The sequence below is a fragment of the Camelus bactrianus genome, chromosome 22 (genome assembly GCF_048773025.1).
Source record: "Camelus bactrianus isolate YW-2024 breed Bactrian camel chromosome 22, ASM4877302v1, whole genome shotgun sequence".
In the NCBI taxonomy this organism is placed as follows: Eukaryota; Metazoa; Chordata; class Mammalia; order Artiodactyla; family Camelidae; genus Camelus; species Camelus bactrianus.
In genome coordinates, this window is record NC_133560.1 from 29,164,049 (window position 1) to 29,186,482 (window position 22,434).

The 22,434-nt window shown below is 51.9% G+C and overlaps 2 protein-coding genes across 7 annotated transcripts; one reads left to right on the forward strand and one right to left on the reverse strand.

Annotated features, from left to right (window-relative positions):
* Window positions 1-11: 11 nt before the first annotated feature.
* SIRT6 (sirtuin 6) lies at window positions 12-7,288 on the forward strand. 4 transcript variants are annotated; one of them, XM_074351087.1, is made up of 9 exons: window positions 12-146; window positions 2,000-2,127; window positions 3,506-3,688; window positions 3,994-4,053; window positions 5,349-5,444; window positions 5,523-5,603; window positions 6,176-6,299; window positions 6,383-6,493; window positions 6,789-7,288. In XM_074351087.1, the coding sequence occupies exons 1-9, from the start codon at window positions 81-83 to the stop codon at window positions 7,269-7,271; spliced, it is 1,332 nt and encodes a 443-aa protein (XP_074207188.1). In that variant the 5' UTR covers window positions 12-80; the 3' UTR covers window positions 7,272-7,288. The 4 variants fall into 4 exon arrangements, with proteins under 4 accessions (XP_074207188.1, XP_010965018.1, XP_074207187.1 ...); XM_010966716.3 differs by having other exon boundaries at window positions 6,383-6,914; XM_074351086.1 differs by lacking the exon at window positions 6,789-7,288 and having other exon boundaries at window positions 6,102-6,299; window positions 6,383-6,564.
* Window positions 7,289-8,008: 720 nt separating this feature from the next.
* Window positions 8,009-16,668, reverse strand: CREB3L3 (cAMP responsive element binding protein 3 like 3). 3 transcript variants are annotated; one of them, XM_074351083.1, is made up of 10 exons: window positions 16,526-16,668; window positions 15,919-16,047; window positions 15,197-15,494; window positions 14,080-14,192; window positions 12,477-12,611; window positions 11,831-11,937; window positions 10,274-10,342; window positions 9,305-9,389; window positions 9,004-9,100; window positions 8,009-8,801 (listed from the first exon to the last, which is right to left on the reverse strand). In XM_074351083.1, exons 1-10 carry the CDS (start codon window positions 16,550-16,552, stop codon window positions 8,488-8,490), a joined length of 1,374 nt encoding a protein of 457 aa, XP_074207184.1. In that variant the 5' UTR covers window positions 16,553-16,668; the 3' UTR covers window positions 8,009-8,487. The 3 variants fall into 3 exon arrangements, with proteins under 3 accessions (XP_074207184.1, XP_074207185.1, XP_074207183.1); XM_074351084.1 differs by having other exon boundaries at window positions 14,080-14,189; window positions 15,197-15,497; XM_074351082.1 differs by having other exon boundaries at window positions 15,197-15,497.
* Window positions 16,669-22,434: the final 5,766 nt, after the last annotated feature.

Genomic DNA, 22,434 nt, shown 5'->3' on the forward strand with positions numbered 1-22,434 from the left:
TCCTCCCCCTTCCCACCCCCGTTTCCGGCGGAAGCGGCCGCAACAAGGGAAACTTTATTGTTCCCGTTGGGGCCGCGAGGATGTCGGTGAATTACGCTGCGGGGCTGTCGCCGTACGCAGACAAGGGCAAGTGCGGCCTGCCGGAGGTGAGCGCGGCCGGGGGTCCCGGCGGCCGTCCCCAGGGCCGTGACCTGGGCGGGGCCGGCCAACAGCGGGGTATTGTGGGAATATCAGGAGACACTGAGGCTAGACAATGGGAGGGACTTCCCAGTGGGGAGGGGGCGGGAAGTGACGCCCCAGCGCGCCCCAGGACGCGTACACGCCCAGCTCTGGGTCGGTCAGGCTGGGACTGAGAGAAGGACCCGCGTCCGAGACATCTTGAAGTAATGATGGGAGAGCAGGGGATGTAGTTCCAGGCGGAAGGGGCAAAGGCGGGGAAGTGAAAATAAACTTGGAGAACAGATTTGGCCAGAGAGGTTTCCAGAACGAGGCCAGGATGGGCCTAAAATGCGAAACTGGGGCGTTGGCACTATCCTGAGGGTGATGAGGAAGGGTTTTGACCTGGAGAGGAACCTGGAGGATTTAAGTCAGAAAGATCCTCTGGCCACACTGAGAGGAGGTCCTTCCATACACCAAGACCTTGGCCGGGTCACATCCCTTCTGGCCTCCTCTCGCTTTCTGTAAACTGGTGGGAAGATTGCCGGCATCCCGAAAAGGCTAGGCGGTTCATTCTGAGTCAGGGGTCAGGAGTCAGGCATTTAATGAACTCTCTGGTGGTGTGAAACCCCACTCTTCTCTCCTGTGTTTCATTTCATTCCATACACGTTTATTGAGCACCTACCGTGCACCAGCCCCTTTCTCTGCCCTGGGGCCACACTGGGGAACCAGACAGGCCAAACCTCCTGGTTCCAGCCGGGAGACTGATGAGGAGCAAATAAATATAAGAAGTCAGATGGTGGTATGTGCTATGGAGGAAAGTAAAGCAGATGATGAGGAGAACTGGGGGCTGCACTGAAACCAGGTGGTGGGGAGACATCACTAAGATAACTATTTTTTCCCCTAATTTCAAAAATTGTGGTAAAATATACATAACATAAAATTTACTGTCTTAGCCACTTTTAAGTGTATGGTTTAGCAGTATTAAATACATTCATAATCTTGTGAAACCTTCTCCACCATCCATCTGCAGAACTTTCTCATTTTCTCAAACTGAAACTTAGTCCCCACTAAACACCAACTCTCCATCCCCTCCCCCAGCCCCTGTCACTCACCATCTACTTTCTGTCTCTGTGAATCTGACTCCTCTAGGGACCTCACATAATTGGAATCTTACAGCATTTGTGTTTTTGTGTCTGGCTTATTTCACTGAGCATAATGTCCTCAGGGTTCTTCCATGTTGTAGCATGTGTCAGAATCTCCTCCCTTTTAAAGGCTTAATAACATTCCCTTTTATGTATAGACCATGTTTGTTTAGCCGTTAATCTGTTGATGGACAGTGGGGTTGCTCCCACGTTTTGGCTACTACAAATAATGCTGCTATGAATGTGAGTGTACAAATGAGATGACTTTTGAGCCAAGACCTAGTGGAGGTGAAGAGGGAGCCATGTGGGTGTCTGGGCAAAGGGCATTCCATACAGAGGGCACAGCCCACGCAAAGGCACTGAGGCTGGACCACACCTTGCGTGTTGGAGGAACAGTGAAGAGGCCTGTGTGGCTGGAGCAGAGTGAGTGAGGGGGTGAGAGGGAGGAGGGAGGGCAGGGAGGAGATAAGGCAGGTGGTGTAGGACCTTGTGGGCCTTGAACAGAACTTGGGCTTTTCCCTTGAGAGAGATGGGAGCCCTGGAGGGCTGTGGGTGGAGGAAGGACTTGATGACAAACTGCCTTTTCCCATCCATTCTCCTCCCCGTGGGCAAAGACAGGGCAGTTCAGCCTGTGGCTTGTGGCCTTGCACTGTGGGACATGTTTTGACCCCTCCCTTCTGCTTTCTCTCACCCAACAGGTCTTTGACCCCCCTGAGGAGTTGGAGCAGAAGGTGTGGGAGCTGGCGCAGCTAGTCTGGCAGTCCTCCAACGTGGTGTTCCACACAGGCGCGGGCATTAGCACCGCCTCAGGCATCCCCGACTTCAGGTCCATGGGTGTGGAGGGAAGTTGAGGCAGGGCCTGCCATGCTACCAGGGGCTTCCCTGTGTGCTCACAGATGCCCAGGCATCAGAACCTTTCCTGCTGCCTTCCCTCCCACTGAGTCTGGGGTGATCAGTCAGTCACCTGGGGTGTTGGGGAAGGGAAAGACCCCTCCTTTTTAAGCCTATCCCATTAAATCATACCCAACATTCCATGCACAACCCATTGGCCAGAACTTGGTCACCTAACCATACCTAGCGGCAAGTGATGCTGGGAAATGTAGTCTTTTGTCTAGGCTCACTGTGTTTGGTTAAATATTGGGGTTCTATTATTTCCATAGAAGAAGGGGACAGTTAGCTCCATACTCACTTGCAAATATTTTTCTATCTGACCTGGTGGGGCAGGTGGTTTAACCACGCGGACCTCCGTTTCCTCACCTGTAAATGAGGTGTGAGACCAGATGATGTCTGACGTCCCTGTGCTTCACGCAGCCTGTGTCAGACAAGAGTCTTGTTGCTGAAAAGCAGGGGTCTCAAACTGGTGGCCCCTGAGTGGCTCCTGTAGGTGCTAAGTTTGCAACCCTACCCCGTAGGGCCGGCCTCTTGCATTTATACTCTCTTTCTAAGGCCTCTCAGGCCCCCAGCACAGACTCTCACAGCAGAACAGATTCCTCATTCTTGGAGGAATGATAGAATTCTAAGGTGTGATGCTCATCCCCCTTCCATAATTGCCACGGCTCCCCATTGCCACACAGGAGAGTTCCAAGTACTTCAAACTGGAAATCGAAGCCCTTCCTGACCCAGCCCTGGATCCTCTCTCCAACCTCAGCCCCTGCTGCTCCCACAGCAGCCACCAGACCACTCACAGGCTGTTGCCAGCCCCCTGGCCTCTGCGTACCTCTTCTGTCTGAACTGCCCTGCCCTTTCCTCTCTGTTCAAGAGACAGCTCAACCTCCTCTCGGAAGCCTTCCCGCAGTCTCACAGAGAGCCCTCACCACTTCCACTGGGCCGCCCCAGCTTTGGGTCCTCCCTCTGCCTCAGCCCTACAGGGCTGGAGGGCCTGTGTCCACCTGTGTGTCTCCCAACAAGACTGAGGCCTCCTCAAGGGCAGGGCCTGGGTCCACTGGGGCCCCAGCATCACCCAGCACAGGGCCAGGCTGAGTACAGCAGCAGTAAGGGTTTGTTGAATAGTTTCTGCCCTTGCATCCCGCGTTCTCCCTCCTTCCTTCCCCTGGACCCCATCTTTGTCTGTGTCACTCTCTCTCTGTCTCTCTCTGATTCTCCATCTTTCTCTGCCTCTGTTTGTCTCTCTGTCTACCATTCTCTCCCTCTATCCTCCTCTCTCCCTGCTCCCTAAACTCTGTCTCTCCTACCTGCCGCCTCAGGGGCCCCCATGGCGTCTGGACGATGGAGGAGCAGGGCCTGGCACCCAAGTTCGACACTACCTTCGAGAACGCGCGGCCCACGAAGACGCACATGGCACTGGTGCAGCTGGAGCGCGTGGGCCTCCTCCGCTTCCTAGTCAGCCAGAACGTGGACGGGCTGCATGTGCGCTCCGGCTTCCCCAGGTGCACCCGGGGTCCAGCCCTGCTTGGCCTTGGGTGGGCCGCCCCCTCCCCAAGCCTCAGTTTCCTCATCTGTAAAATGGGCTTTGATGGTAGCCCCTCCCTCTCAAGACCAATGTGGTGCTTCAACTGGGAGAAAGGTTTGGTGCCCAGCTGTCACTGCCAGCACCTCCTGGGCACCTCTGGAGAACTGAGGAATCCCCTCCTCCTAGTCCCCAGGCAATTCCAGCCCTGATCCCTGCATCTCGCTCGGCCTGGGCTCCGGGGTCCCTCCTTCTCCACTAAGCGTCTTCCTTCTCCTCCCACAGGGACAAGTTGGCAGAGCTTCACGGAAACATGTTTGTAGAAGAATGTGTCAAGTGTAAGACGTGAGTGCTGCGGAGGGTGCGGGCGGGCACACAGGGTGGGGACCACCCGGGGCAGGCTCTGTACAAGGGTCTCGAGAGGTGAACTAGAGATGAGGGCGTGACCCCCCCAGGGTGGGACCTGGGGGCATGTCTTCCTCCTGGGGAGGTGTATTCACTTCCTGTGGCTGCTGGGACAAACTGCCATAAACTGAGTAACTTAAAACAACAGAAATTGAGGGTCTCATAGTTGCGGAAGCTACAAGTTCAAAATCAAGGTGTTGGCAGGGCCGTGCTCCCTCTGAAACCTGTCGGGAGGGACCCTTCCTGCCTCTTCCAGCTTCCGGGAGCGGGTGGGCTCTGGGCGTGGCTCCCGCTGCTGGTTGGCAGCCTCACAAGTGTGAGCATCTCAGGGGGGAGAGGTGCACCGGGCTCCCCTGCAGCTGGAATATTTGAGACCAGTTGGGCCCCAACTTTAAAACATTCTTTTTCTCTCTAAACTTATTTTGAAAAAATTTAAACCTGTGGAAAATTCACAAGAACCTTACAATGAACTCACACTTCACCTAGACCAGGGGTCACAAACTTTTCCCGCACGGGGCCAGATGGTAAATGTCTTCAGCTTTCTGGGCCAGACTCTGGCATGACCGTTGGCTCTGCCCTTGTAACGTGAAAGCCACCGTAGGCAACACATCAAGGAATGGGCGTGGCTGTGTGCCAGTAAAACTGTTACAAAAGCAGGAAGCAGAGGGCTGAATTGGATCCTCGTGGCCATAGTTTGCTGACCCTGAAAACCTGGATTCACCAGTGTCACTGTTTTGCCACGACTTGTTTCTCCTTCTCTCTCTGTGTTGCTAGGATTTGCTGTACTGTTCAAGGGGCAGATTTCCTCATCCTTTTCCCTTAAATCCTTGAGACATTTATCTCCCAGGAGACACAGTGCAGTTACTAAAGTCGGGAAATGTAAAAACCACAGAAGGCGATGATTCAATCCTCAGTCCATATTCCCAGTGTTCCCTGGTCCGGGACCCAACCCAGGGAGCCACTGTCAAGTCTCATCCATCTCCTTTATTTGGAATAGTTCCCACCTTTCTCAGTTTCCCCAGCTGTGGGCCTTTTGAAGCAGCCAGGCCAGCCCCCCCAGACCCCCATGCTGGGTTTGCCGGATGTCTCCTTGTGTTTAGATTCTGGTTGTGTGGCCCCTGCTTTCCTGGGAGAACAGCTCCCCACAAAAAAGCAAGAGGCATCCAGGTGGGGCCGCAGGGTGGGCGCACAGGAGGGAGCAGGCGGTGGGCTGACTCACTTTTACCCCGACACAGGCAGTACGTCCGGGACGCCGTCGTGGGCAGCATGGGCCTGAAGGCCACCGGCCGGCTCTGCACAGTGGCCAAGTCAAGGGGGCTGCGGGCCTGCAGGTGAGCGGCCCTCCGCATGCCCTGGACCCCAGGAGAGGTGGTGGGTCTCCCTGCTGACTCCCCAACCCTCCATCGCAGGGGGGAGCTGAGAGACACCATCCTGGACTGGGAGGATGCCCTGCCTGACCGGGACCTGGCTCTCGCCGACGAGGCCAGCAGGTCTGACGGAAGACCAGCCCAGGGTGGGGCTGGTGGGGGAGGGGGCAGAAACAGCCAGCTGCAGCACAGGGGACACCAGGAAAGGATTCCAGAAAGAAGCAGTCCACACCCTCTCTGGGCCTTGCTTCCCCTGTAATAGTGGCAGCTCCTGTATACTGAGCCCTCACACCCCTGGCCCTGGCTAGAGGCCTCTCACACACCCTCCTCATCACAGCCCAGGGAGGGGGCTGCTTGGGGCCATTTTACAGACGAGGAAACTGAGGCTGCCACAAGTTGACTCCTCCATCCATGCTGCCCAGCCAGGAAGGGACTGAGCCAGGATTGGAACCCAGGAGTCCCACATCAGCAACTCTACCTCTGCCAACCCGGGTGGGAGGTTCAGGCAGAAGGGAGGCGGGAGGGGTAGGATTCAGGGCAGGTCAGGAACGCGGTGGCTGGGTGCCCTGCCGCCGGCTTCCCCGCCTCCCTCCCCCCACGCCCCCCCCCCCCACACCTCAGCCTCACAGGGCAGGAGGAGGACTGCAGATACCCTTGCCAAGGGGCTCAGACTCATCATGCCTCCCGGGCCCCAGGAACGCGGACCTGTCCGTCACCCTGGGCACCTCCCTGCAAATCCGGCCTAGTGGGAACTTGCCACTGGCCACCAAGCGCCGCGGAGGCCGGCTGGTCATCGTCAACCTTCAGCCCACCAAGCATGTACGTTCCAGAGCCCGGCCCTGACCCCTAACATTGCTGTGGGCCCCCACAAGCCTTCTCCTGACCGGCCCCCACCCCTGCAGGACCGTCATGCCGACCTGCGTATCCACGGCTACGTAGATGAGGTCATGACCCGGCTCATGAAACACCTGGGCCTTGAGATCCCAGCCTGGGACGGCCCCCGCGTGCTGGAGAGGGCGCTGCCGCCCCTGCCCCGCCCGCCAGCCCCCAAGCTGGAGCCCAAGGAGGAGACCCCCGCCCAGCACAACGGCCCAGCGCCTGCCAGCCCCAAGCAGGAGCCCACAGTGGAGCCCTCTGCCCAGCACAACGGCTCTGGGCCCGCCAGCCCCAAAAGGGAGCGGCTGGACAGTCCTGTCCCCCACAGGCCCCCCAAAAGAGTGAAGGCGGAGGTGGTTTCCAGCTGACCAGGGGGCCTGGGGAGGGCGGGGCTTTTTATAGAAACTATGGATTCTTTTTTTTCTTACTGGTCTCACTTTGTTACTTGTCTCTGTCCTTGGGGGGAGCCCTCAGGGCGCTGAGAGCTGGGCTCCAGACTCCGGGGCAGACTTGCCCTTCATTGCACCCCCCTTTAGCTCTGGGGGCCTGGGAAGGAGCATCCTCGCCCTAAACCCTGACCCTGGAGCTCACACCCCCGGCACCTGCTCCTCCCCCAGGCCCCAGCCCCTGACTCAGGATGTTCTTGGGAGGTGTGGCCAGGCCCTCTCTGGTTTCCAGCCTAAACAGGAATTAACTCCCTCTGCCCCCCAGGTCCTCATACTCCCCAACCCCTGCCTACTCCAAAATGGCCTTCATAGTCCCTCCACGAGGGAAAGGAGGCATAGCCACCATTTAGGAGCCAAACTTCATGGCAGGACAGACAATAGAGGTTGCACTGCCTTCGGGGCTGGAGGGACAAAGAGGTGGGTCCACTTGGCTTCTACCAGGCTTCCAGAAAAGCCTTCAATGCAATAAAAGCAGAGTTTCTTGCATCTGAGTCTGTGTTTAACATCCACAACTTTGTGCCAGGTCCTAGTCCCCGGGAGCATGAGTGTGTGGTCCTCTCGCCCCCTGGAACGTCTGCCAGTGCGTCCTTGCAATCTAGGCCTGGGGTGAAAGAGGGCCTTACCAGCAGCTGGCATTCCTTGAGCCCTAAGACTGTAATTGTTATTAGTGTGATTTCTTAATATGTGCCCTCTGCTACTAGGCTATGATCCCTTCTAAAGGGATGAGAGAGGCGGCGTCTCCTCATCGCGATTGAAATCCTCCGGCACCTGCGCAAAGGAGGCAGCGCTGCGGCGGGCGACGCGTTAAGGGAAGAGCGCAGGCGCAGTGGGGGAGGGCTCAATCCTCCCCTGCTGCGATCTTAGGCGGGTCTCATCTCTTCCGACGCCTCCGTTTCCTCAACCGGTAAACAAGCAGGGTGGACAGCCCGGCCCCCAGGAAGGCAACTGCCGCAGACCTTCCGCGGACACCCTTGAAGGGCCTCCGGGGCCCTCCAGAGCCTCCAGAACCCTGCGCGCCTCCCGTCACCGCTCTCCAAGGTGCTGAAGACGCCTCTGGCGCCTCTCTTTTCGCCGCTCCAGCCTAAGAGTCCAAGGTCTCTCCACCTCACTCCTCTCCATTCTAGGCCCTCCAGTTCTTCCTTATGTAGGTTGGAGAGCCCCAGACTCTAATTCAGCCCCTACCTTACTCTGTCTCCACACCAGACGTGTTCTGTCAAAATACTTTATTAAAGATCACGGCAGTCTTAGAAAAAGGGGTGGCTGTGGGCCATGGCTGCCTGGAAGTTCAGAGCTCAGGCCGTGCTCCGGGACCAGCGTCCCTGCAGTCTTGGCTGCTTCCTCCCCACTGTGTGCGAGGGGGCAGGAGGGAGTCCCTGGGGCGGGGATTTGTTGAGGCCTGGTATGTATATCTGTCTGGGTCTGTGGATCAGTCTGTGCGTGTCTTCCTGTCTCCTCCTGCACCTGGGTCTGTGTGTGTTTCTCAGGCTTTGTGGCCCTATGGTCACCCTGTGTCTGAGTGTCAGTTTCTGCATATGCCTGGGTCCCTGGGTCTGTAGCTGTGAGTCTATGCATCTCCGTCCTGGTATCTCCTCAGGGGTCTCTCCCTCACCTGAAATCCCCGGGCCTGTCACTGTCCACTGCAGCACCCTCGAGCAGAGGGGCCTGGGGTCATGTCCCCGTGGTGCTCACAGCTCCCCACCCGCCGCCTCCAGCCCCACTTGTCCCGGGCTGAGTGCTGGCTTAGGTGGAGCACAGTCCAGCAGGGTGGCCCGATCCAGCTCCTTCATCTCAGTGCCCTGGACCAGGGTAGAGTTGTCTAGATCCTCTGTCGAGTTGTCCACAGACGGCGTGTCCCGGGGTCCCCAGTACCCCCCGGGGCTGCCTGGAGACCCTTCCTGAAGTACACCAGCCTCGGGCCAGGGTCCTGGGGCCTCGGAGCTTGGTGCAGCATCTGGGGCCACTCGAGATGCACCGTCGTTGTGCAAAGTTCTGGAGAAAACTGAGCAAGGGTTGGGGAGGCATGAGGGATGGGCTGGGTGGGGGGTTGGTGTCCCTTATTTCCTTAGCTCCCAGCCTCAGGGAGCAGTTGCAAGGGGTCCAGTTCCCCAGAGACCCAGTATGGGGGCTGGGGAGCCAAGGGGAGTGTGCCCACGGTGAAGCCCAGAGAGGTTTTGAGGGAGGACTGACCCATGTCCACCTACCTCGCACAGGTGTGAAGTCTCCTGGGCTCTCAGCTTTGTTGGAGGCGAAAGGGCTGATGGAGGGGAGGACGATGAGGGCGAAGGAGAAGAGCAGGACCTGGCAGAGATGGGAGCGGGGTCACCGCATCCCTCCCCCTCCCCTGTGAGCACACTCATCTCAGAGGCAGGGAAACCAAGGCCCAGAAGACTGGATCATGCTTGAGCTGGGGCTCAGGGCCATTCTCCTACTCACACTCACCTCCTCCCACAGGCCCCTTTGCCAAGGCCAAGGATCCCCTCGGAGCTAGGGGCCAGGACTCACCGCTATGCAAGTGCCTGTGTGAGCTGACTTGGTGGTGGACTGGACCACAATGGCCTGGAGTTTCTTCAGCTGCTCCAAGAGGGACCTTGGGGGAAATGGGTAGGCTTGGCTGAGCCCTACATGGCTGACTGGCTCCTTGTCCATTTTGTGAGTCCCCTGCCCAGCTGAGGGCTGAGTTCTGAATCCCATACATCCCTCAAGGCCCCACTGATTTTAAAAGTCCCAGACCCTCCCTCTTTGCTCCTATCCCCTTCCTGCCTCACCTCCTCCTTCTCTCCCCATCTCTCATTCTGCTCCAGACAAATAGTTCCCTCACTCTTCCTCCAACACACAAGCATTCCTGCCCCGGGGCCTTTGTACTAGCTGTTCCCTCTGTACCGAGGACACTGTTCCCCTGGGTCTTTTTGTAGCTGCTTCGTCCTTATCCATCAGGTGTCATCTCAAATATCACCTCATCTGATCTCTCTGTCTAAAACAGCCCCCTCTTACTTTTCTTCCCAGTGACAATCACTATTTGAAAGGTCTTTTATAATTTTTGTTTGCCTTGAGTATGTTTCCCACAACACTGAGTTCTTTAAGTGGAGGGGCCGTGTCTGTTTTGCTCACTGTTGGGGTCCCAGTGTCCAGAACTATGCCTGGCACCTAGAAGATGCTAAATAAAAATGGACTAGGTGGATGTACCCCATAGACAGAATCACCCACAGTTCTACACAACATACTCCTAGCCTTTGCCCATTCATATGCCAATTCCCCCACTGGGAGCATCTTCCATCGAGTGAACTCCTATACATCCTTCAAGGGTCCAAGTCCAAGTCCCCTCCTCTATGCAGCCTGCCCATTTCTAGGTGGAGCCCTTACCCCCTGATCTGCCCTGCCAACACACAGGCTGTACCCCCATGTCCACCTCTCCTGCAAGAGACTGTGGAGCCAGCTCCCCCTGTCCTCTGCCCCAGCTGGATGAAGACTCACAGGTTCTGCTTCTCAAGATGTAAGACCTTCCTCTGAAGCTCCTGGTTCTGGGCAGTACAGGCTGACATCCTGCAGGGCAATGTCACAGAGACATTCAGAATATGCCTGTCATCAATAGGTCTAATTAATATCTCTTTGTGAGGCTCCACTTTATAGGCAGGGAACCCAAGGCCAGAGAGGGGAAGTCATTCATCCAAAGGCACCCTGGCAAGTCTGTGACAAAGCCAATATTCGAACACAGTTCTGCCTGGCTTCTAGGTGCCATCTTTGCATGGATGTGGGGGCTTTATTCCAGCCTGAGCACCCAGGATTGGGAATGGAATGCCAGACTTAGGCAGTGATGCTTCCCGTATGCATCCACCTGTGAATGTGGTCTTGGCCCAGACCACTCAGATGTAGAGTCAGAACTCTCAAATCCTGGCATGAGAATATGTTAGTCCTCATATCCCAACCAGGAAGGAGAATAAATTCCCCTACTAAAAGGCTCTCCTTCTAAATACATTATGGGATAAAGAAGAATCCACAGTGTAAATTAGGGAAGACCTAGGGACTGTATGGTAATGACAATGGTACAAATCCACATATGTAAGATGCAGCTAAAGCAGTGCTGAGAGGAAAATGAATAGCCTTAATACAGCTTCACCAGCTGAACGTACACATTTAAAAATTAGTGAATGAACAACAGAATAAACTCCCCACAAAAAAAAAAATCAGTGAAAGACACAATAAAGCTAAGAGTAGAAATAAAAGAACTAGAACACAAAAATACAGTGGGGTGAGAGGAAAGTCCAGAAATTCATTCTTTGAAAAGAATAATAAAATAGACAAACTTTTGGCAAGACTGATCAAGATAAAAAGCAAGAGAAGGCACAAATACACAATATGAGTTATTTAAAAGGGCATAACTATAGATTACTCAGAGCTTAAAAATAATAGAAGAAAACTATGAAGAATTTTATGTCAATATGTTTGAAGTGGACAACTTTCCAGGAGAATATGACATCCCAGAATTGACTTGAGAAGAAATAGAAAACCCAAAGAGACCTGTAATGTGATAAAAATCACTTTTGGTTTAAAAAGTGAACTAGCTCAGCTCCTATGTTTCTATTAAAGAATGATAAGGAGCCTGCCGCTCAGTACCCTAAATGAGTTGAGAGAGGTGACTGGATGAGATTGGGGTGCACAATTCTTAAGTTGAGGAAATTCAGCCTTCCTTCTTCCTCACCCAAGGAAGCCATGGCAGCTCTCAGGACCAGTGATTCTCAGACAAGGGAAGTAAGTGTCCCATCTTCAAGCAGAGAGCCAGGACTAGATGGATGATACCGTCCTCTTTCTTGAAATCACATATGCTAGCAGACAAAGAAACCTCGAACCCTAGCCCTGTACCACCTGTAAGCATTTTTCATCCTTGCTATTCACATGAAAAACGGTCTCTCCCAGAGAAGGAAGCAGCTCTAATTTCATCAGGTCCTGAAAACTGTGACCTTAGCCCCACTGCATCCCTCTCTCAGAGTGAAGATCCCCCCGGAGTGCAGAGTCCTTGGGCCCCAGCCTTACCGAGTTTCCAGGCCGTCAATATATTCCTTCTTCTTTTTCCGGCTTTCTTGGGCCGACTGTTTGTTTCGGATTTTCCGGCGAATTTTTTTCAGCACTCTTTCCTCATACTGCAAAGTGACACAGGGAGGTGGCTGAGTCAGTCTGGAGGATCCATTCTCCCTACAACTTCACGCTGTTATCTTCCCATGGGAGCCATCCCAGACTCAGGGACCTGGGGGCAGACCCCTAATGACTTGAAGACCAGGTTTTCTGCCCCTGAATTCCTGCAGAGCCTCTAGGCGGGGGTTCTGGGTCCCAGCTCCCAATCCTAGTCGGTTACTGGGTACCGACTTTGTGCGCTGGTGAAATCGCGCCACCTTCTGGCCACCTGTGGGAACAGCGCCCTTCCCAGGGCTGGTTGTTATCAAGACTTAAAGATGTCTTCAGACTGGAAAGGCAAATTTGGGTATTGATGCTGAGTGAACAGGCTGGGTGGGGACTGTGGCCAGCCAGAGAGCCCCACTGAGTTGTCTCTGAGGATTATTTTTCTGGCTCCGATGACAGACACGTCCTAAAATTCTAATGCAAGAAACCTAAAGGTGAGACTCGTGGGCAGGTAGCTGCAGGAAAGGGGCAAGCCTGGGAGCCAGGGGCCCCGCTGGCTCACCTTGGTGAGGGGCAGCTGTGTGGGCAGGGTGATGCCTTCTTTGGCCAGCAGCTTCTTCTCATCCTCCGTCAGCACCAGCTCCTGGCAGTGCCCGGTCCCAGGTCGCAACAGGTGGGGGGCTGCCAGGTGATGTTGCTGTGGGGAAACCAGGAGAATTGTTTTAGGGTTAGTGAGAGCTTTGGGGAAATAAGACATCAGATCTGAGAAACTATCGATCCGTCTGCTGTAGCGTGCCCGCTGGCACTAGGGCTCAAAAGAACCAGCACACAGACCTCTGACCCAGCAATTCCACTTCCAGGAATTAATCTTACAGATACAAGTTTGTCATTTGTTTAACAAATAGTCACTCGACAGCTATGTATTTAGCACCTACTCCATGCCAGGCACTGCTCTGGGCTCTGAACATTCATGGCAATGCCATCTGCAACAGCAGAGGGGAAATCCAACAAACAGGGACAAGTTAAACAAGCGAGCCTCCGGGAAACAGGGGTGAAGGGCGAGTCTCCCCACGTGCCCATTTGTACATTTGGAACTTGGACTGTGTGAGTGCATTTGCCTATTGCAACAATTTTAAAATTAAATTTAAATTATGAAATAGAAACACTAAAAATTAAAGAATCTTGTCTGAGTGCCAAGTCTTAGCAATGTCACAGGGTGGAATGGGAGGCTCAGGAGTAAAGGGGGAGACTGGGGCAGGCTCCCATTCATCGGATCAAACTCCACTCCCTAGAATTCCGGACCATCAATCAGCACAACCATTGTCTCTCTTAGGGTCCAAACCTCAGTGTGCTCATCTGCAAAATGGGGATATGGTCTCCTACTTTCCAAGGTCATCTACACACAGATATGCAACATTAAATTTAATGCATTTACAAAGGCCAGTTAGCATTTCCAAAGTAGTCATTCACGTTTCCTATCCTTCAAGACCTGCTGAAGTTCTGCCTCCTCCAGGAAGCCTTCTTGGACTTGCCTCTCTCTTTATCGATACACTTCCATGAGTAGTCAGTTGTCCCCTCTTGACCATGAGGTCCTCAGAGGCTGAGTACACAGCTGGTGTTCACCTCACATCTCTTAAGTTGGGAGGGGCATTCTGGCCTTGTTTCGAGGTTGTCAGGACAACTTTGGGCAGCAGGCAAACTGGAGTTCAAATCCTGACTCAGCCACTTGTTTGCTGTGTAACTTTGTGGCTCAACCTCTCTGGGCCTTGGCTTGCTTATCTGTGAAATGGGGACACTAACTGGGTTGGCAGTTCTGGTTTACCGATAGAGGAAACAGATGGCCCTTGGTCAACATGCAATGGGCACAACAGGTCCAATGGGCCAGCCCAGGAATTGAGCCTGCAGCAGCTGTGTGACTTAGGGCAAATTACTGAACCCCTCTGTGCCCATTTGCTCCTATGTAAAACTGAGATAAGAACCTGAATCTTCATGGGTTGCTATGAATTAAGAGATAACCCATTTAACCACTTAGAAGCGTAGCCGGCCTATAGCAGGTGCTTGGTGAGTTTTAGCTATTATTATTATTTTTGAAATGGAGGCAGCGGGGCCCCCGGGACCGCGCGCCCCCCAGCCCCACTACCCCGGTTGGGGGCAGGGCGGCTCACCGTGGCCCCGCCGCTGCCGGAGAGCAGGAGGTCCTTCACCGTGGGGCTGCGGCGCGGGGGTGAGCCGGCCGGCCCAGCCCGCTCCTCGGTGTGCAGTCCTGGGCTCCACGCTTCTGACGGGGCAGGTGGGGAAAGAGACAAGGAGACAGTCGGTGGGGGGGGGGGCCCTGAGGTCCCAGCTTCTACCTGCTTCCTCCAGCAAAGCTCCCAGTACTGACCTCGGTGTGCTAGGGACTTGTGGCGCAGCTTAGGACCCCCAGGCCTGGGTTGAAGGGGACAGCCCCAGCTGATGCCTCAGTCTCCCTCTGCCACAGCACAGGAACCCAAGTTCACCAGGACTTTATCAGGAGCCCACTGCCAGCCCAGGAGGGAGCGGCCGTTATCACCCAGGATTAAAGGCTAGATCTGCAGCCAGCCTGGCCTTATCTCCCCCCTCGGGGCAGGGACCAGGTCTGATTCACCTGTGGTTCCCTCCCACCAGGTACCTAGCACATCATAGGTGCTCTGGAGAGCCCCAGACTTCAGTCAGACAGCCTTCGGTTCTAATCCCCGACCGGGCAGAGCTGTGTGACCTTGGGTAAGCGATGAAACGTCTCTCAGCCTTAGTTTTGTCAAGTCTCCAATGGGACAAATAGGAGCTCCCACCCCACTGCGAGGCTCAAGAGACAAAAGATGCCCTTCTGGGGGCGTCTTCTGCACGAGACTTGTTCCCCAAGTCCAGAAGGTGCACCCCAAGGCCTGAGCTCCTACGACCTCACACACTTTCACTGAGCATCTACTGGGACCCAGGCATGGGAGGCACAAAACCGAGGTTGCCAGCATGATGTCTGGGGCTGGAGCCAGCCTGGCAGGGTGGCATCCCAGCTCTGTGGCTCTTTTTTTCAAACTTTTTTTTAATGAAGATACTGGGTATTGAATCCAGGACCTCATGCATGTTAAGCACACACTCTACCACTGAGCTCCACACCCCCTCACCCAGCTCTATAGCTCTGACTCATCCCCTAACCATCTGCAAATTGAGCCCACAACAGCGTCCCAGCACCCACCTCAAAGGGCGGGTATGTGCGTACAGTGCCTGGAACAAGGTGAGGGTAGTGAGTGAAGACACGGAACTCACCCAGGTCTATGGCCACGGAGGCCTCGAGCCCGTGGGTTACTGGCCCAGGGTGCCTGGTGGGGTAGAGGGGCCCAGGATGGTAGGAGAGGCAGAGCTCCTTGCCAGACTCCGTGGTATGGCAGCTGACTGGGGTGGCAGCCACCCCACCACGTGGAGGGGTGTCTTGGGGGTCAGAGGGCAGATCTTCTGAGATGCCACTGTCACTGCCTGCAGGAGACCAGGTCGGGGAGTTGGGCACTGAATCTCCAGAACCCAGAATGGAGTTGAGGAAATCATCAGAGTCCGGGCCTGGCAGGACCTGCTGGGAGGGAGAAGGATGAGTGGGAATTAGGAGGCCTATGCTTTGCTTTGAATCACTGTGTGACTCTGGGCAAGCCACTGACCATCTCTGGGCTTCACTTGTCCCTTCTGCAAGGTGGAAAGAACTAATGTTCTTGCCTCTGGTGTTGGCGCCTGAACACAATCCGACTGTGTTGAGGCACGAGCCCCAAGCTGAAGTCTGAGCCCAGCTCCAAAACGCTGTGTGACCCAGGACAAGTTACCACCCCTCTCAGGGCCTCGGTTTCCCCACCTTTAAGGAGGTAATGTCACCTGCCCCTTAGGATAGCTGAGAGGTTAAGCACAATAACTTGCTTTGCTAAAATCGCCCACCACGAGCAGTGAATGCACAGAGCTGAGCGGAGTTCTGGCTCTGGCCCCCGGTGCCTGCAGTCGGTTATCACCTGATCATCGACGTGGCCCCAGTCCTCGCCCAGCTCTACATGTCTCAAGATGCCATCCTGCCTGTCAAACAGGAGATCCAAGAGCTCCAGGCTGTCGATGGGGCCCGTGGGACTGGTGGAGGAAGTCATCTGGGGCAAGGAGGGGACATTTGTGAGGTCACTTAGCCCCTCTCCTCCCCATTACCCATCTGCACACCACCCCAAGGTCCGTCCCACTCCAGTTCAGTCCCGGCTCAGTCCCCAGGTTGAACCTGCCGCTCCCACTTGCTAAGCCTCGGTCTCCAAATCTGTGCTGTGAGGCTGACCCAGACACTCTGCGGCCTGAGAGCCAATTTCTTTAAAAAGTGCTTGACAGATGCTCCCGTGGGGGTGAGCTGCCTTCTCTTATATCCCCATCCTGCCCAAATTCCCCCCTTCTGGAAGGGGGGGGGAAGCTAGAAGAAAGACCAAGAGCAGCCCCAGAATGGAGGCACTATTTTGGTCACTGCATGCTCCCTCTGGGCCTCAGTCTTCCCATCTGTGCAATGGGGTGTGAGGTTCCTGCCAATTCTGAGAGCTTGGGGAGTGTTCCTGGCATAAATCCTCCCTCCCCCGTGGCAGGGCTCACCTTTCCAGCTGCTAAATCCCCATCCATGAGCCCGACCAGCTCTGTCTCCAGACACTTCTGCGTCTGCTCCGAGCTGGAGGCTCGCCCCACCACCAGGGCTCCCAGGCTCAGCCCGCTCCTCTCTGTGGCTCTGTCACCACCCTCAAAAGATGCTGAAATAGTCAGGAGGAGCTCCCAGACCACCCCCAGGTGCTGATTGGGGGACAGGCAAGACAGACAGGATTGAGGGCCAGTGACACCGGGGCAGGCTTGGGGGAGGGGAGGGAAGACCGTTATCTCGGTATTTTGTGCTTTTCCTGCCGGCAGAGGGCAAAGGCCAAAGTCTGGCGTGCTGCCGCTCTGCCATGACCTCTCCCCTACTTTCAGGGACTGTTTCTTGTCATAGTCCCTGGACATCAGCTCCGAGAGAGCCCGGGGTCCTGGCGGGGTCCTGTCTACTCCCAGGAGAGAGCAAAACCAAGACAGCCCAGGCCTCGGCAGAGCCATTCCCTCTGCCAGGAGCTTCCCTCCCCATCGCAGCTGGTGAGCCCCTACCCACCCCCCGGCAAGCCCTGCATGGCCAAACCAGAGCAACCAATTCCTTCTAGAATCCTCTGTCATTCATTTGTTCTCAACAAATATTTATTAGATCTTTTGGTGTGGGGAGGTAATTAGTTGGTTATTTTTTTAAATCTATTTATTTTTAATGGAAACCCTGGGGACTGAACCCAGGACCCTGCGCATGCTAGGCACGCACTCTAACCCTGAGCCGTACCCTCCCTTCAATAAATATTTATTGAGCCAAACTTATTCCCCCCTCAGGGCCTTTGCACTAGCTGTTCTCTCTGCCTGGAACTCCTATCCCCTCCACTCCAACTCTGGTCGCTCTGTTCACATATTTGTGAATGTTTGATATTTGTGGATCTCAGCCCAGACGGCTGAGAGGCTGTCTCTGACCCCCCAACAGAGAGGAGCCCCCATCCCGTGCTTCTTTATCACATCACTCTTTTCACTGAACCCCTCACTATTTGAAATTCTCTAATTTGTTCACTTGCCTATATTCCTCCCTCATTCCTCCCCTGCCCCTACCTGTAAGCACCTAGGGGCTAGAAGAGAGTCTCTTTTATTCTCTTCTGGACGCCCAGTGTCTAGGAAATGCTCAGCACACAGGAGGTGCTCAGTCAATGCTTCCTCAACGCGGGGGGTACAACTCAGTGGTAGAGAACACGCCTAGCTGCACAAGGTCCTGGGTTTGAGCCATCAAAATAAATAAATAAATAAATAAACCTAATACCTCCCTCCCCCCCCAAATCACACACACACACACACAAAAATGGAAGCAAAATACAGATATATATATATATATATGCTTACTCAATGAACACCTCTTGTGTGCCAACCACTATTTTAGGCACTGCAGATAAGGCAACAGATGAGCTAGACCATAAATGCATAAACACATCAGAAAACTGGTAAATGGGCAAATGCTACTAAGAAACTAAATGTAGCCACAGAAAAGGGCAAATAGAGGGCTGGCAAAGGCTTCTTCTAGAAGGTGACATTTAAGTACAGTTCTGAATGATGAGAAGGAGCCAGCCACTGGGAAAGTTATTTCAAGTCAAGGAAACTGCGTGTGCTAAGGCCCTGGGGCAAGGCAGTGCCTGGCATGCTGGATGAACAGTGAGGGGGCCCGTGCACCTAGAACAGACTGAGTGAGGGGGAGAGAGGGAGCAGGTGAGGGAAGGAGGGGACGAGGGCAGGTCATGCAGGGCCTAGCATTCTGTGGGAAGGAGTTTGGCTTATACTCAGTACAACAGGAAGCTGTTGGGAGCTGCGTGAATGCATGACTAAATCAAGCCTTCTGTGCGCCAGGCATGATGCTAGGTGCTAGGTGTACATGCAACTCAGACCCACTCCTTGCTCGCAAGTAATTCACATCCTGGTGGGGAGAGGAGGTGGGAAGGGATAAATTGGGAGTTCAAAATTTCCAAATATTAACTACAATGTATGACATAGATAAAAACCATATTTCTTCTGCAGAGCACAGGGAACTATATTCAATATCCTGTAGTAACGTATAATGAAGAAGGATATGAAAATAAAGATATGTCTGCATATGTGTGACTGAAACATTATGCTGTACACCAGAAATGGACACATTGTAACTGTCACATTGTAACTGACCATACTTCAATTAAAAAAAAGAAATTCACATCCTGGTGTATGTTTCTCCGTGGACCAGTTATTGTGTATTCATGCAACAACATTTAATGAAGACCTACTCTGTACCGCGCCTGCTGTGGTTCTCTTATCTGACAGTGGCATCCGTGATTATCGCAACTGGGGGTGCTCCTGGCACGAAGTGAGTGGGGGCCAGGGGCGCCGCCCCACATCCCACAGTGCCCAGGTTGGGCCCCCAAGGAGCATGCCCAGCCCTGGTGTCACAGTGCCTAGCGCGAGAGACCCTGCCTTACGGTACCTGCCCACCTCTGGGTGCTGGTGCCATTCTCACCCTCAGCCTTTGGAGCTCTTTTATTTCCTTTTTAACTCTGTGCTGGACTTTGAAGGGATTTGTGAGGTTTGGTTTGGCTTTAGCAAGCCCTGTCATAATATTTATTCAGCCTTTGCTGTGGAGGCACAGTCTCTCCTGGTGTAGAAAGTAGGTGAAGTTTGACATCTGGACTTGTCATTGCCTCTTTCTTACCCCCATGAATGACTCTCAAGAGCCCCAGTGTCCTTGACATAGCACTCTTCTTCCTCCTCTACCCAAAATCTGCCAGAGGAAAGGACCTGGCTTTGCTCATTTACACCTTCGTGTAGATTTAGACCCCATAGTCCCCCCTGCAGGATATTTGTTTGTTTTTTTGTAATTTTATAATTATGAACTTTAGAAGGCTTTTAAATGCCCCCAGTAAAGAGAGATCTGAAAAAGTAGGATAAGGACAAGCATTTGAGGGACAAGAGGACTTTTAATGCCCTTGACATCATATGATCTAATTTCCTGGACACAACCACATGCCTCGAAGCAATGCTTAGTTGGAATCTAAAGTAAAATTCCCACAATAAATGCCACCAATGTGTTTAAGCATGAGACACAACACGAGAGGACGTCGTGGTCAAACAAGATTGAGGACCAACTGTGCTAATAAACAGCTTTACAGGACTTATCAGAGCCTTTATGTACACTTCTCTGTAATACTCTTGGAGGAGACAGAGTTTGTAGCATTTCCCAAACATAATTGTGTAGGTGAGTTTTGCTTTGAATTTTTGCTTAATTCATACTGAAACACTTCTGACATATGAAAACGCTTATAAAGATGTTCGCTAGAATGACTACAATAAAAAAGACAATATCAGATGTTGGTGGAAGATATAAAGCAACTGGAAGGCTCATCCATTGTTAGTGGGAATCAAAATGATCCAAACACTTTGGGAAACTTTGGAAAATTGGGCAACCTCTTATAAACATGTACTTACCGTATGATTTAGCAATTTCACTCCTGTGTATTTACCTAAGAGAAACGTAAATATATGTTCACAAAAAGAATTGTACAAATGTTCATAGCAGTCTTACTCATAATTGCCCAGAACTGGAAACAATTCAAATATCCAACAACAGGAGAATGGATAAACAGACTGGTATTTCCATAAGACACAATACTACTCAGCCATAAAAAGGAGCAAGCTACCACAACACGGATGAATATCAAACGCATTGTGACAAAAGAAATCTGACAAAAAAGAATACACAGTGTATGATTCCATTTATATAAAACCCAAGGAAGAAGTGAAAGTAACTCTTCAAAAAAATTTTTTATTGACGTATGATCAGTTTAAAATGTTGTGTCAGTTTCTGGAGTACAGCATAATATTTCAGTCATACAGAAAGTAATTCTTGGTGATAGAAAGTGGTTGCCTGGAATAGAGTGGGGAATTAAGTGGACAGGAACATGAAGGAACTTTCTCGGGTGGTGAAAATAGTCTATATCTTATTTTCAATCATGGTTACATGATTGTACAGAATCATCAAAACTCATCAAATTGAACACACCTAGGACCTGTGCATTATTGTGAATTAATTCTGCCTCAATAAAAAGCACACAAAATATATAATGAACAACCATGTATATAATACATTTACTAAAACATTAGAAATAACCAAAATACCCCTCAACAGGAGACTGATTAATAAAGTCCGATTCATTATCACGATGGAATATTATGTAGCTGTGAAATGAATGAGGATTATTCTTTATGTACTGAAATGGGATAATATTGAAAATATATAGTTATATCAGTGTTTCTCAACTTCTTAAAATTTTTTTAAAATTTATTTTTATTTTCGGGAGGGGTAATTAGGTTTGTTTGTTTGTTTGTTTGTTTTTAATGGCGGTACTGGGGATTGAACCCAGGATCTTGTGCATGCTAGCAAGCACTCTACCACTGAGCTGTACCCTCCCCCTCAACTTTTTTTTAATGCTCACCTCCCACAAGGAGCCTTTGAAGACATTTTTTCTAACTGCTCTCCCAGAGAATTGCAATATCAAGTATATACTACATATATGCTTGCGTACTGTATGTATATCTGTGCTTTATACATTAAAAGGGTTAGATCTGTTCACCTCCTAAGAATTAGTGTTCACTCCCCTTGAAGACAATAACTTCTACGTTGAAAGTGCACCATTTAAGTAAAAAACTGAAGGTGCAAAACACAGGATACTGTCTGTGTGTGACAAAAGGAAAAACGAATGTATGTATTCATTTCTTGTGTATTCCTAGAATATTTCTTGGGTGGGGAGCCGGGAGCTGGCCTTGAGGAGGACGAAGGCTTTTTCCTGCACAGTTATTTACACTTTTGGAATTTTGAGCCATGTGCATGTTGCACACATTCCAAACAAAGAAATACAATTTAACTTTAAAAAAAAAAAGAATAAAACAATACACATTAAATGCAAAGCATACCTTCTCTGTAGGTTCCCAAGTTTTCTAATACAAGCTCACCTTGTATTAAAGTTAGTGTTTAGGAGTTCCCTCTCCTACAAAAGTAAATGGATCCACCTGGGTCCCCACATTCCAGCATTCCCACTGAGACTAGATGCCTCCCCTGTAACACTCCCTAAATAAGGTGATGCGTCCCTTCCACTATTTTGCTTTGTTCTAATGTGAACACTACCATTTCCATAATTTCTAGCCAAGTCCTGCCAGGAGGCAGTTCACTGTATCCCTGCTTTTCTCACTGATCCCTCTTCTTAAATCCATCGCTAAAGTTACCTCAGGTGGTTTCTGACAGGACAAAGGGAAAATGTGCTCAAAGCACTTTGAGCTAATTCCAACTAAAGTGTGAATGACTGATAGCAGGCACATATAGTTCTTTCCTGGAGAGCATTTACATTTCCTTGTGACATTGTAACTCAAAGATTAGTTTTTAGCTTTTCTCCCAGGGCAAAAATCTCCCTTCTCGGATGACACTTAGATATAACTAGATCTAGTTAAAATGTGAATGACTGACGTGGGTGAGTATCTCACTTTTCTTGGGACTATTTACATTTTCCTGTGGAACCTGAAGGAACTGCAGCCCAGATCCATATCAGCTCTTAACATCTTGCCCAGGGAAAATTCTTCCCTATGTGGGTTCCAGGTGTACTGAGTGGTAAGCTGTCCAAAAGCCACTGGGTTCTACACGAAACACCTTGAAATTATGATTTTCAGTCTCATATGCTTAAACATACAAGTTTCCCACCCATAAAATCCCAGCATTTAGTTAAGGGCACGTAAGAACTGCTTCCCGAATCTTTAGTGACTGGAGATTGCATACTGTACCAGATTTTAGCTCAGACAAGTGGTAGTTAAAAGTCAGAAAAGACTGGAAAAAAATCATATGAGAGAACTCTCAACATTGGGGAAAATGCTACCATATTCCTCTGCAGCCT

What these genes read in the sequence shown, in the direction of transcription:
- CREB3L3 (XM_074351082.1), bottom strand. Translation starts at nt 16,552, where the DNA reads ATGGATGGGGATTTAGCAGCTGGAAAG. An exon ending in CCGGCAGCGGCGGGGCCACG is followed by an intron (nt 12,612 to 14,079) that starts GTGAGCCGCCCT and finishes GTTTCCCCACAG; the next exon opens with CAACATCACCTGGCAGCCCC. An exon ending in CACAGCTGCCCCTCACCAAG is followed by an intron (nt 11,938 to 12,476) that starts GTGAGCCAGCGG and finishes GTCACTTTGCAG; the next exon opens with TATGAGGAAAGAGTGCTGAA.
- SIRT6 (XM_074351087.1), top strand. Translation starts at nt 81, where the DNA reads ATGTCGGTGAATTACGCTGCGGGGCTGTCGCCGTACGCAGACAAGGGC. An exon ending in GCAAGTGCGGCCTGCCGGAG is followed by an intron (nt 147 to 1,999) that starts GTGAGCGCGGCC and finishes CTCACCCAACAG; the next exon opens with GTCTTTGACCCCCCTGAGGA. An exon ending in ACGGCCCCCGCGTGCTGGAG is followed by an intron (nt 6,494 to 6,788) that starts AGGGCGCTGCCG and finishes TTTCTTACTGGT; the next exon opens with CTCACTTTGTTACTTGTCTC.